The sequence below is a fragment of the Phallusia mammillata genome, chromosome 4 (assembly GCF_965637545.1).
Source record: "Phallusia mammillata chromosome 4, kaPhaMamm4.hap1.1, whole genome shotgun sequence".
In the NCBI taxonomy this organism is placed as follows: domain Eukaryota; kingdom Metazoa; phylum Chordata; class Ascidiacea; order Phlebobranchia; family Ascidiidae; genus Phallusia; species Phallusia mammillata.
The window spans coordinates 16,331,547-16,346,542 of NC_137255.1; the positions used below are offsets into that span (position 1 = coordinate 16,331,547).

The following is a 14,996-nucleotide window of genomic DNA, read 5'->3' on the forward strand; positions in this document are numbered from 1 at the left end:
CGGGACCAAATTTCCGGACGGTTACACATAATTTCACTCTACTGCAATCTTGGTCAATCAATTCAAGTAAAGACTTTTCAGCTTCTGACCGTAAGGTTGTGTTTTCACGAGGGTATAATGTTGCTGGAACTTACCCTCTACTCCTAGTACTGTTGAGCCTCCGATAACAGCACTTGGGTCGTTCGCTATATCCATCACCGCATCCTCAAGTTCATCAGCATCGAATGTATTGGATTCGGCGGAGAAAACGGCAACCACGCTGCCATTGCGAAACCCGTGTACAGTAACTGTTACTTCTTCGGCGGAGTTAAGTTGCCCCCCAATAAGTTGACTGACCTAATTATGGTAAACCAGTTAGTCGTGCGAAATAAAAGAGGCACATATGCATTTGGACACACTTTGGCGAATATGTAGTCTTAGGGTAAATTATGGTACAGACAATTATCTCTGGTGATACCCAATGATGCGCACATAGGCATGAACAAAGTATTTCTTACAAGCAAGGAGTTAGATTACTTCCGGCAAAAAAGATGGCATGTGATATGTAATGGCTCGTACACGTGCAAATATTTGTTTGAAAAATTGTTTTGTATGAGATGAAAATTTATTTTTTCGCTTGTCCTTATTTTGGGGTCAATGTCGATTGCAACCCTGCTTATAGACGTAAATCGTAAAGTAAAGTGGAATTGGTTTTCGGTTGGTAATTTGACTTTAGGGAGATTTAGGGATTAGCAAGTACAGGACGGACAAGGTGCCCCTTTTCCGTTTATCAGCGCAAGGCTCTGACCAGCAAAATAACTTCATGGCGTCTGCTTATCCCAATCATGTACAGAATGTATATGGGCACAAATATACCTACGTCGCGAACAACAATTGCTTCTTCCTGCTTGTAATAATCGCTTTCTGGATCCAATAAATCGACATGAAAAGGCTTGTTGTACTTCAAGAGAAAGGCCTTTATTGTTCCTATAAAAATGATTTTTGCCATGGTTTTCAGGAAACACGAAACTTGGTGCTCAAACTACAAATAAATCCACATTTTACTGTGGTATATTCAGGTGTAACCTAAAAGGTGTTAAATTTTATGAAAAAACAACTAAAACAGTCACTTCGGACGTGCACAGACTGACATAGGTGTTCTTGTAGGAACCTCCAGGCAAAATAGTAAAACTGCCTTTTCACTAGCTTTCAACAATGGATTTTCAGCTTAGTTCAGACCGTATATATAGAGAAAAAACTAATACTTATTATACCTTCATCTGATGTAACTACACTTCTTGCTGCGAGGCCCAGGAAAGTCACGATCAATACAATTCCAATTATGACAAATATTGCCCCTAGCACCATTAAAAATGCGAAATATTTGGGTGTATCCATCACCAGTTCCCGAACACGGTGAGCTATACTGGGTATTCGTGGACCAACATCACCAACCCGCTTCTGAGGAGGCTCCAACGCACTTTTCATTCCCATATTAGCCGTTTTCCTGGTCACCGAAATATAGCTTTTATGGGAAGTAGGTTATATATTTGCATATTGCACAGAAACATATATGCTTTGTTACGCAATTATAGTTATGACGACATAGTCAGCAATTTTGTTCCATAGTCAAGCTTGTAATGATGCAAATAATGTATTCATACACTTATTGCTATAAATTGAAACGAAATCTCTTGCCTGATCACCAACAAGTTTCTTGAAGAAATGTAGTTTACCCATTCCACCAAAAACAAACAATATTTGAAGCCGTTTTTGCTGATTCCTCTGCAGATGTATTCTTGATACACTTTGAAATCCAAGACATACATGATTTCTTGTACATATACCAAACGTCTTTGGCGTTTCGACGAGACTGCATTGTGTGGATTTGCCTGTTGGCCCCGCAAATAAGAATTGGAATATTTTATTGCTTCCTTTTGAATAATGGCCATACCACAATCTGCCTGAAATTCTGTTTTTGTGTGATTTTTTCAACTAATGTTGTCGAAAACAAACAAAGTCGTTTTTGCATTTGTCACAAACAAATTTGTTATCGCTTTTGCCGTTGCTCCGAAGGACATTGGAACGTTAAAGTAGAGAATTTTTTCTCTCGTTACTACTTGTTTGTCGCTTTTCAAAATGAAATATCTCTTTACCATATTACACCAAAACATGTTTTAATACATAACGCCTGTGTGCGTGTTGTTAAAAAGGAGCAAAACAGCCATTTCTGTTGGCCTCTAAACCACCAAACAAACACATAAAATCTCAGAGAAGAGTGCTCAGCTGTTTACATTTCTAATGAAATCAGAAACTGTTGTTACTTATACCTTTTTGTAATAATGTATATGCCGTACGCAATTTCGTGTGGGTAACAATTAACAAGGACTATCTGGAAGTCTCTGGTCGCTCAAAGATATTGTTTATTTCTAGACTTTGGGACCATGGGCGCCGCCACGTTGGGGGAAGAGGGGGCACTTGACAGTTATAATTTATTCGACCACTGGTAAACCGTCGCACACTGCTGCCTTAGACGTGCAGTGGCAGTCGTGTTCCCCGTAGCACATTTTGTTCCATTCTGCACCAGGGCAGAAGGCAAGACAAGGTGTAGAGCAGGTTGGAGAAACAGCGTCCGTGCAAGTACAGGACGAAGTTGACCCGGAATTTGAGTCAACTCCAGTGAAGGAATAACATTTGTTTGGTCCGCATTCAGCTTGGCAGATGAGCTCTGTTTGTGGACAAAAAAATCGTTATTTGACCAAACACCTTGTTTTTGCTTAGTAATGTGACAAGATTATTGCCTGCAGTTTAACATACCAAAATTATCTTTGGACCAAAATAAATGGCTTGTGAAACACTGTCAAATGTTATGACACATTACTTTTTAACAGCTGCTTGAAGTGGAAAAATGGCTAAATTATTTTGCCATGTACTGTGATTTGCCATGTATAGTGACAAAAAAACCTTCATTAAAATAGGGCACTTGCTCCTCCCATTCTTCTGGCACAAGTGCGTCGTTTCCCCCGGAACTGTAGTGACAGACAGAAAAGTAAACGTACATTCCGTCGTCTATCGGTTCATCTGATCTTGCCACACCACATCCTATGCGTTCCGTCGACATCCACAGCAGTTGAGTAAAATGACCTGAAAATTTAGCCCACGGTAGCAAAGTGTGATTCTGTTTACAAGTCGCAAACGAAGTATTGCGCCCTAAACACGAACTGTATTGCGCCCTAAAATTTACTGTATAAAAACAACAATTCTGATTACACGAAAGCATGTTTGTGCAAATTTAGCACTTTGCAAAAATAATATACTTTGATTAAGTCAATCGGAATTTAAAAATTATTTACCGTATAAGACACTTATACTATACCCTGATTTGTTGGGACAAAATGTTGCATTTACAGTATTAGGCGCTACTTGCTCTTTTGAGAACTTACCGACGACGTAACTTCCCGTATAATGGTCAATCTTCTTTCCAGGGTTTTTCCAGTCGTAATAGCGAACTTCAGCGTAGTAGCTTCGAGCTGTGTCCTTGCCTGCAAATCACGTAATCACTTAACACATAAACAGTCAATTACAAGTGATTTAACTTACCAGTGATGTAGTATTGTGGAGGCCTTGCGTCCATCTTTGCTTTGTAGGTTATCATTTCGGCAACTCCCCGATATCTATACATTTTTCCATCCGAAGTCCAGCCTACACATGAGCATTGTGTTCATTTTTTAGTCATCTTGGTAGTATTAGAACAAATAAAGAAAAATGTTTGGGTCTTGACAATAACACGCATAGCTTACGGCCAATTAGATAAATAAGTTCGTCTGAAGCCTAGTACCGTATCACTTTAATAAAAGTCATATTGTACGCGTCTATAGCATCAACGCATAAGGAATGAGTGAAATGAACTTCATTACTTAAACTGCATAATTCGATAAACCACAGATGAAACAGGTTCACAATACCAAGCAACTGCTTTAGAACCAAAGTACTGTCGGCCCAGTGTCACTATATTAATGTCCTTGCTTTACTACGCTCCTCACATTTTTCACGGACTTTTTTTTGCACAAATTTAAATCAAACTTATACTCTCAACGATCTTAAAACCGAAAATAGACGCTGTAAAATTACCTTGAGGAGAGTGTACAATGGTTGTTGCCTTAATCGACTTGAGGTGGTCTGCGTATTTCTGCGCCGTGTCCGCGAGCGACTTATCCCAAACCAGTGCTGGAGATCCATGCCCACGTCTGAAGTAATTGTGCCACTCTAACATGTCACGTGACCACTGGTCGGGTGGAACACTTAGGGCTAAAAAACGTGTTTATACTCAACACAAAAAATACAACTATGTTGCAACTATATATACAGACAACGGAATGTTTCTGATGTGTTCGTTAATTCGGGAATTGCAATGATTTCACGAAAGGTATTTTTTTCCTATTTAAGTATATTTATAGTTACCTGTACATGGTTTGATGATGCATTCTTCTTCTTCAGTATCCTCCCCAAAACAACGCTCTCCTTGGGAACAATGCCGAAATCTACGTCTCAATCCTGTGCCACATCCAGCCGTGCACTGCGACCATGCAACCCAAGTTGACCATCGACCATTCCATGTTACTGAAAGTTAATGTAAAACAGTACCTGGAATTTTTCAAAGTTCTCAGTTATGCCCGTATGCCTAGATGTACAACGTCGTGCAAAGGTTACGTATATTTCATTTTAGCTGTATAGGTTTGCCTGTATTCATTGTTACCATCATTAGTGCTAGTTTTTTTGTGTATTTTTTGACTGTGTGTTTTCCATTTGATTTAATTTTACTTAAAGCAACATCCAAACGACCACACGGACCCTTGAACACATGTGACAATAATACAAAAGACCTACTACATCCTGGTACCACACAAGCTGAACATTCTGGCACGTGGTAAGTCTTTGTCTTTCCCATTCCAACATATGCCCCGGGTAGTTTTCGTTCTGTCGCCTCAGGAAAACTACATTCTTGTGCAAACTCTATCCCGAGTCCAGAACAGAATACTTCTCCCTGCAACACAGTTGTTGTCGATAAATGAAGGACTCTACAATGTGGCTACAAATTGAAAAAAAATGTTTTATAGGGTCCTGAGTTACATTACACCATTAACTTTATTGTCGTATACGGTCCAAAAAGACGTGAAAAGCGACAAGCTTTATTATTCCAGCGTTTCGGCAAATCCTTATGCCATCATCAGCGATATGAAGTTTAGAAATGCTGGTTAGGTTTAGGAACGCTGTCTTACAAATGGAATCGCCAAAACCGTTGATGGCATTAAGATATGTATTTGAACTTGAACTTGTTAAACTGTAAACATTTTGTGATACAATTAATTGAGATTATTGAGGTTGGATAACAACACCAAAACTATATTACCAACATGAACTTTAGTCTTGACACACAGTTATGCCAATTTGATTTGTACCAACGCGTGTCCAAAACACATCTTTGGGTCGTAGCATTCCGTAAATCCGTCGTCAGCGCAACGACATTTCATTCCCGATGGCAAGGTCCAAGTGTCCCCGGGATAGTAGATGTTTGACTTGTAAGGGTGGTCTATCCGTACAGTAAACACTCGCTCGATTTGTGTGCAGTGCGTCACCGAAATGGGAACAGCTGTAACACACGCGTTTTAGGTATCTTACAAATAGCCCATGTCATCAAATAGGCCAACTGATTTTGTAGCTATCAGGATATTGTCTACAAATAAAACTTCAAATCCAACATTTTAAAGTGGTTTGTATAATGTTTAAAAACCAGCAACAAAGAAACGTTCTGTCCACCGATTTGTGACTTGCTAGCTTCTGCGCAGCAATAAATGTCGTGTTTCCACTCAGCGTACTGGTTGGTCTCACCCCAGGATGGAAACGCCTGGCGCACAAACGTATACTCCCAACAAGTCATGTAAAACGGATCTCGTCCCACTTGCAACCAACTGTTGGCGATGTCACTATAAAATTAAAGTGTACTATTCAAACCTTTTTTAGCTTTGGAAACTTTTTGATAATAATAGGCAATATTTTTCGAGTGAATGTTGGTGACTGAAAAAAATTAATTCCGAGTTTATGTTTTAGCTGGTTTACAAACCGCAACCATAATCTTCTCTCAGTTGTTGTTTTTCACTCACTTTGTTGGCGTCCATCTCGTTCCTTTCAACGCTCCAGTAACGACAGGCACACCTTTTCCGCAAATTTCACGGGCAGTGCAGAGGCGTCTTCTCTGTGATGTACAAAACTGGTTGGCTGATGACCAAGTGAGATCACCTGGAGGCCAACGATGGTAGGACTGGAACGGATACGTCGTTGCGCTCTTGTACGCTGGCTCTGAAACGTCGTGCGAACGTTTTATATAATGTCAATTGAACTTTTCTGTTGTCACAGTGTAGCGGTGCAAAATCGGTTCTTTCGACGCTTTTTTACTTCAAAAGTAAACATTAAACAACTGTGTTTTGCAAAATAAAACTTACGCGGAGCAGGCGTTGGAGCTGGAGGATTTATTGCCGCATCTGAAGAAATTTGTTTCGATAAAAGTTTACGCCAATTACATGCCCATAACAAACATACCTTCAAGGCCCCCAAAAGGCAATCTAATGCCAAGAAGGCCTGAATCTTCCTCAACTGGCTTTTTTGCTTTCGTTTGATTTGAAATATATAAAAAAGTCAAAAACATTTAGATTTGACAACAGTTACATAAGTTCCTATTTTTTATCAATTTAATGCGATGAAACAAACTTTAATTAAGTCAATTCATCTTTACGTACTTGTTGTGGTTGGTACCGTGGTGGTTGTTTGTTTTGTGGTTGTTGTCGGTTTTGTTGTAGTCGGAACTACAATAAACATCAACAATGATAATCAACAATAAACGTATTGATATGTCACTCTAATGACAGAAAAACTAGCTTGCTTTGAAATTTCTGCCCCATACTAAATAAAAACGTAGTGACAAAAATGTTTTGTTCATGTTATTCTAAATGACGCACCTTTAGGCAAAATGATTTCTGCTGGTTGTATGACAACGGGATCAACAAATTCGCCTGAAAATTGTGGTTGGGTTTCCTCGTGTGCAGCCAATTCATCTTCGCGAACTTTCAGTTGTTCATCCATAGCATTTGAAATCGTATCAAAAGCGTCCGACATAACACCAGAGAGCTAAACACAGGCCCCGGTTAAAAACACTGTTCTATACGTAGAATGTCACGTGACCTACGTCGTTCATCATGGAACCGAAATCGGGGGTGTCGTCTATCGGTTCTTCTACTTCCATTCCAAACTGTGGCATAAACATTCGACCCAACCTGACCCCTATTAGAAACATAAAACAGTAAAAACAGCTTTTGAATGTATCTATACTACGCTTGATCTGCACAATATATGGTACCAACCGAGAAAACTGCGTGGTGCTGCTGTAGCGTTGCTAGTAGAAACGTCCAATGTACTGTTTGTCGCTAATCAAAAACATAACTTTTAAAAAAAATGACTTTACAATGTGAAACAACAACATTACAATACAATTACAACATAGATTTATTACCGGTAGCTGCTTCTCGAGAGGATTGTGGAACTCCCAAAAACACAACCAAAACACAGCCAACGCTTATAATACAGATTGCTGCAAGACCCGCAAGGGGCGCAAATATCTTTTGTTTTCTCCATATAAATGTGGCTTGTGATGGGTCAACGTCCAAAACTCGACTGCCTGCTCCTGAAATTCTACGTTGCGAGGTTTCTTCCGTGTCTGTCCTGTTAAATGCAACTGCAATGAGCTGTCCTACAAGGCCGACAATCTGGATCTATTGATTTACATAACCATCTTACTTCATTCCCTTTGCACTGGATACCACAGAGAAACAGTTTCAAAAACATACGTTTTATTCAATGCAAATTTCATGCACAGCTAGTAACAATTGCATTTGTGACGTAATAAAAACCTCATAGTTTGCCTAAATTAACAAAGAAAGTTTAAAAAATGCGACCAATATTCTGCTTACAAATTGTTTTTTTTTAGTCTGGAACGATTCCAACTTTTTTTGCAAAGCAGTTCTAATTGTGTGGAGTAAAGTTATCTTTTTTTAACATAAGCTTACAATTTTTTTTTGCTCGCTGCTTTTTTACAAGCAGTGCTGTGGTCCATCGAGGTACCTACACCAATTTACAAACACTTCCTAGGTATTGCATTGCACGAAATGTTTTGTACACACTTTGAATACCAACTCGTGTAATGCTGTTCAACCAGCTTGTAAAACAGATGAGAGTTTTATTTGACTTGTAGATAGACCAAGTCACTTTTTAATTTTCTTTGCTGTGTCCCTAACCGAAGAGACAGTTTTTGTTTCTGAATTTGCAACAGTTTTGGATTCTTCAGCTGATGTGTTGGGCCCTTTACGTGGCGTGGTTGGGGCTTTTACTTTGTTGTCACCATTAGTGCTTTGATCCGATGGTCCTTTGGGAGTGCCAGGTGTATTGTCACTATTGGATACTGTTGATCGTGGTGTGCTTACTGCTGATTTGGTACCTGAACTGTTGCCATTACCGTTGCTGGGTTTAGCTTTAACAGGTTGTTTGGTGTTTTGTCTTGGAGTGCCTTCAGAAGTCGACTGTTTCTGACTGTCGCTCGTGGTATCTTTTTGAGGCTGTGAATTTTGTTGTGATCCAGACTTTCTTGGAGTTGTTGGTGCTTTGTCAGCATCCGATTTGCCTTTTGCTTGTTGTTGGATCTTAACTGTTGACGGTCGCCTTCCAGGTGATTTTAATGCTCCGTCGTTTTGGTTGTCATTATCGTTTGTGTGGCAAGATGAGGCGGTGATGCCAGTGGGTACTGACTTAATCATGACGTGACGACCACTGGCGCATCGTTGAACTTTGACCTCCTTCTTTTCTTGCGGTGGACGTTTTGAACCTTTTACCCTGGTAGCGAACAACATGCATTATAATAACAATTTATGCTTCGTTTTTTTTCCTACGCTACTTACTTCATTTCCATCATGGTCTTGTAATATTCCATTTGTTCAGAAACCTTGCGCAGTTTGGATTCCATCGCATCCCTCTCGCGCGACACCATGCGGATTTGCTCTTCATCTTTTTTGCTCTTTCGCTCGCGTTTGTTGATCTCCCGACCCTTGAGGTTTACTTGCTTCTTTAGATCGTCGACCTGGATTGATATAATCATAGTTGTAGCCTATTTGTACTAATTATCTGGTACTATTTAACATAAGCTTTGCTTAAAAGTGGAGTTCAAACCTCTTGCTGTGCGTTTTTCAACTTTCCTTGGGCGCTTGTGAGCTCGTTTTGATTGACTGCTAGAGATTCCTCTGCCATGCGAAGTGCTTCATGTACATTCTGCAAATTACGTATGTAATCAACTGAGTATTTATTTTTGCATGTGGCAAAATGTATTTTACGATATGATTACCTTGTCAAGCTGATCATCGGTCTGCGTTCCCCGTCTCACAGTAACTTTGTCCATAAGTTTAATTTTCGATTCAAGCTTAGCAATTTTTCTCTTCATATCCTGGTGTATTTTGTTGGCTTTCTTAGAATTCTGCTGAATCTAAAACAATAAACAGACCCTATTAAAGTCGATAAACGATCGATAAATTCTGTTTTTGACAACAGTAAGGTTTTAGGCACGCGATGCCTATTGCTTTCAATATCTTTAGATTCACAAATTCCCTACTTGGTGATTTCCTTGTTTTAGAGCATCGTGGTCTTCCCGTAAGGAACGATGTTTCTGCTGAAGATCACTTAACTTTTGCTGCAATTCGAACTCTTTAAAGACAAATCTAAATCGAAAACATTTATTTATCATTCACAAGTTTCCATGAAACCCATTCACAAAATGTACTTGTCTTTTTCTTTCTGCATTTTGTCTCTTTCGTCTCCCAAAGCGCGGAGTTCGTCTTTCAGATGTTTAACGAGTTTTGCTTGGCCTTGCACCCCAGCAATAAACTTTTCTCTCTCTTTGCGGAGCATTCTCCATTCAGCAACAATGTCGGCCAGTAGCAAACCCCTCACCTCGTTCAGATCTATGTCCCGGTCCACAATCTAAACCGGTGTAGTTTAAAATGTAGCGTGGTCATAGGCGCCGAGTTTTACAAAAAAGCAAGGTGGCGGACATAAAATATGACGTCACTTTGTGTGACGTCACTAAAGCGTGCAACCACAAGAACTCAAATTCAAAGCCAAATAAACGTTTCATAGAAATAACGTTTAATTCGCAAATGCAACACGTTGCTGTAACGTTTATCATTGGTTTAGCAACGTTTGTACACAACAATGGCCCAACATTCACTGGCAGACAATTGTGTTTTTGTCGTCATAAACAAAGCACTAACAGGTTGCAGTTTTAAGCCACGTTTTGTGTCTGTATCGCCAGCACGTTTGTTTTAAAGCAAAATTGTTCCTAATTTTCTTCAGATTTGACGATATTTCGTATGTAACCGCTACAAACTAACCAAAATATCCACGGTGGCCGCCACCGTGCTTTAAAAACCCAAGGTGGCGGCGCCACCCCGCCACCGCCTATTCGGCGCCTATGAGCGTGGTATAGCTTTAGGTTTTAACTTAACTGTCAATAAAGATACAAATAAGCGCATATCAGTTGGCTTAAAAAACGCAGTTACCGGTGCTAAGGTGTTCATCAGTTTCGTCGGGGTGGCAAATATGTCTGCTGCTGGCATCTAAAAACGACAAAAGAAACTTTAAAATCACAATTATAAACAAACAAAGTATCGGGATCAAACTTTCAAAAATTACAATAACTTAAGGTTACGATTTGTACCTCATCGCTGGAGGAGCATCTTTCATTGGACATAGAATTCGTTCTCGATCTTTCTTCGACATGTTCTGTGCGACCGTCATCATTAAACACATTGTCCGCTTGTTTTGGCTCTAGATCTGTCAAGTTTTCGCCCTCCGGAGGCAGTCGTTCCCTATCAGGCTCATGGTACTCTGGTTCTTCATTTATCTCCTCCTTTGTAGAATGTCTTCTGTCTTCGGGGGTTGGGCTCTCAGCACCAACGGCCTCTTGTTTTTGTCGGGCAAAGTCGTTAAGTGCTTTAGGGGTTGCCTCTGGCTCGATCTTAAAGTTGACATGCTTCTGAACGGGTGACGCTGAACTTTCACTTGCCTTTCGTACTCTCTTTATGGAACTGGGTGATGTTGGCTCGCGCTCTGTGCTCGGCGATCTTTCGTCTGCGTAAAGGTGAAAATAAAGTGCGATAGAACTGGTTTGCTCCTTGTTCTACTCGGTTTTGTTTGATTCATTTTTCTATCGTAATGTTGGCCAAATTACTTATATGTCTTACCTCTCTTTTTGTGTGGTTTTGAAATGTCGCTAACATTGTCTTCTTGTGTTTCAGACATTGTCGATGGCGTCGGAGTTCTTCGCGGACTTCCACCTCTGTGCAAAATAAAACAAAGTGTTTTCGTCACGTTTATTTTGCACCATCTATAACCACAAAACGAAAAGATTGTTGCCAAAATATCAACTAAACTTGCAAACCATGTATTTAAAACAAAAACTTTTTTAAATTAGGCGACTTTTGTCGAAAAATGTTGATGCAGATCTTTAGAATTTTATGAGAACATACTTTCGCAGAATTTGTGATTGATTTCTTTTTTACATTGATTTCATTTTTGACTGGCTTTTTCATAGCTAAACAAAAACCACTCTACATTGATTTCATTTTTGACTGGCTTTTTCATAGCTAAACAAACCATTTTTGACTGGCATAACAATTTTTACTTGCCTGAGATTGCGATTGCTTGTGCTTCCAGGTTGGTCTTGTGCTTCACTCGCAGCAAGTTGGGTTCTGAACGCTGCCAGTCGCTTCTTTTCCTTCTCGAGCCGCTCCGCCTCCTCCAACGTCCTGGCAGCTTCCTCCAGCAAGGGGTCGTCTTTATCCTCCGACTTTTTGGATCCCTTCTTGCTCTTCCTGCAGACAAAACCTAAAGTAAATAGTGATGCTCAATTGTATCAAAATTTCGATGGGAGTTGTTTTCATTGTTTCGAATCTTTCCACAGCAATCAAAACAGCACGAATCGTCAATTGACGTAGTACCCATTGTTCCCGGCGTTTGGAGAATCCTGTTGTTGACTCGGTGCGGTGTTGACTGTACGTTTCTTGTGCATTTGTGCGCGCAATTTACTTTTCATATTGGAACTGGCATTGGTCCGGTGGTCGGCGTTAGACCTGCTGTTACCCGAATGCCCTGGTGCTGGTCGCTTTGTCTCCGTTGGTGGAGGCTGCTGAGCAAGTTGTTCCTGTCGAAAGAGTAACAATTTAGCTTTATAGCTCCATAACGGTTCTTCAATTAATGATGTTCCAGAAAATATTTTTTATTCCACATACTTAACGACAACATTAAAAAAAAATTGGCTAGCGTATTTAGGCGTATCACATTTCGCATTTGAAATTTGAGCTGATGGTGTGATGATTCATGTATCATATACGAGACACTTTGAACAAATCAATACAAATTGTAACATCATACTGGGACTCTTAATTGTGGGTCGCTGTAACCAGTGTCAAGCGTATTGTAGCACTGTATATAGAATAAATAGTTGAACTAACCTGTCGTAACTTTTCTTGCTCTTCCTGCATCTTTACCTGCTCTTCGTGAACTTTTGCAAGTTCGAACAAGGCACCAAATGCGCGCTTCCCTTCAGGAGAAACAAGAAATCCAAGCAGAGCAACCCGTTTTTCATAATCCGTTTCCCATTCCTAACCGAAAATAAGTTACGTTTTGTATGACTGTTTTATTATAAATACTATATCCAAAGAGCTTAAAAGTTTGATTTGTTATGGTTGTTTTATCCAGTCTTTTATATTGTTTTCAGACACTGATGATGTTTGTAAAAGCGAAATGCATTTGTCTAAATTTTCACGATAAATTTTCTTGTTATGGTTGGTTGATAAAGTGTGACAACCAATAGCCTATATAACTACATATTACAGTTAAATAGTTATCAATAAAAAACAACAACAATCGATCTACCTTCATGTCATCCAAGACCTCCTTGCTCATCATTTTTGTTTGTCTCAATCTTCCCAGAACTCGGTCCACTCCCAACTGCTCCACCAGGTTCATGATTGCCTCCAACTTTTCCTGTTTTTGTTTCGAAAGCCGCACCATCTTGCTTCCGAGCGGCTTTGCCAAATACTAGTGTTATTAAAAACTATTCTAAATAGCTGTTTAACCAACTAGAATAAAAAAGACTCGTAAAAACCTTTTACAAGACTGGACATATCATGTTTGGATTTTCCAACCTGATTTAGTCTGTTTTAAACTTTCACTACACATGTTCCGGCAAAAAACGAGGCTGTGTTGAGATACGACTATGCACAATACAGAAACAGATCGAGGCATGCTAAATCAACTGTGCACTTTTATGTGAGTGGACTGTGTATCTCGTAGTCCAACAAGTTTGAGTGCCAAAATATTTACACCCAGCGATTTGCTGTATGGTAGCCGTGTAAACTGACACGCGATGAAATGTTGTCGGACGATGGCGAAACAATGTGTTTAAAATCCGCCACGCACGCTCCAATCGTGCTTACGTGATACCTGCTTTTGTGGCGAGTTCCGCGACCGCGGCAACATGTCTATGTCGTAGTCGGGTTTCACATCCGACGAAATCTGCTCATATCATTTCGCAATTAGCGTATCGCGAGCCCTGTTCATGCCACGGATCATTGTAAGTAAAACGTAGGGTTACCGCCAAACGGGGCCCAAGAGTATTTCTTATTCTGTCGGAATGTATCTACCCAACTTGCTGCCGACCAATTTTCGCCGTTTCGATACATGGGGTAACGCGTGGGCTAAAGGTGAATGTTGTTGGTTATTGCGTGTCCGCTGTAAGTAACTGATCGTGGGATGTCTTTCTTGTGACGAATGTTGGTTTACATAAATATGGAAGTAATTCTTTGCGATCCAACATTATTTACAAAGCTCCACGGGAATGACAAGAATTCTTCACTTCTAATCTAAGCATTCGAATACAGAACTTCTGCAAATAATTTGATCAACTTTAAGACAAACAGACATACATCAGTTAAAACTTAAAATGGTCCAGGTTATACCGTAATCGTAATGTGACAAAGCAAAAAGCACGGTTTCTGACAAACATAAACATTTTGGTAAGAATTCTTCTTCTCGTTACAAAAATATGAAATGTTGTTGCAGGATTTTTTATGTAGTTTTTTGTATAATTTTGCCATAATTTATTCGGCCTTTAATATTAAGGTTTTATATTTTACGTGTTTGGTGTTCTTTGCTCATCCAATTTAAACAAAGCTGGATAAGCGTGCGGAAATTTGACCAAATATCGTGTTCACAACTTCACGCTTGTTGTTTGTTTACCATCATCATTTCGCCGAAATGAAAAGTGCGAGAATTGTTAATAAGCGTTACGCACCACTGCGTGTAGTTTCCAAATTTTTTTTATTTTTTTTTATTTTTTTAAAACCATGAAACGTGGTCAATGTAGGTACAAATCGACATTTTGTGGTCTGGGAGAAAAAAGATCAGCTTGTAAAATCACATTTCAGGTTTCAAACAGTATTTGGCAACGAAATGACTTTTACCGATATGCTCGCAAATGTCGCTCACACTTAAACGCATGTACAGTATAGTGCATAATGTTCAGAACAAAAAAAAATACATTCCGCGCCTAATATTTTTCTATAAATTGGCACAGATGTGTGTTAGAGCAAGTAGTTTCGACTCGTAAAGCCCAATTTGTGGTCTCTTTTCGTATTTGCCAACGAAATGACTTTTACCGATCTATGGTCACACTCGCAAATGTCGCTCACACCTAAACGCATGTACAGTATAGGGTCCAATGTTCAGAACAAAATAAAAATACATTCCGCGCCTAATATTTTTCTATAAATTGGCACAAATGTGCGTTAGAGCAAGTAGTTTCGACTCGTAAAGCCCAATTTGTGGTCTCTTTTCGTATTTGCCAACGAAATGACTTTTAC

At 39.6% G+C, this 14,996-nt stretch overlaps 1 protein-coding gene across 1 annotated transcript; it reads right to left on the minus strand.

Moving 5' to 3' along the window:
- Positions 1-8,037: 8,037 nt before the first annotated feature.
- LOC145223524 (uncharacterized) lies at positions 8,038-13,146 on the minus strand. The gene is made up of 13 exons (XM_080089933.1): positions 13,009-13,146; positions 12,585-12,734; positions 12,072-12,274; positions 11,760-11,945; positions 11,316-11,410; positions 10,790-11,202; positions 10,632-10,688; positions 9,854-10,053; positions 9,686-9,791; positions 9,422-9,559; positions 9,250-9,348; positions 8,982-9,160; positions 8,038-8,916 (listed from the first exon to the last, which is right to left on the minus strand). The coding sequence occupies exons 1-13, from the start codon at positions 13,144-13,146 to the stop codon at positions 8,292-8,294; spliced, it is 2,589 nt and encodes an 862-aa protein (XP_079946059.1). The 3' UTR covers positions 8,038-8,291.
- Between the last annotated feature and the right edge of the window lie 1,850 nt (positions 13,147-14,996).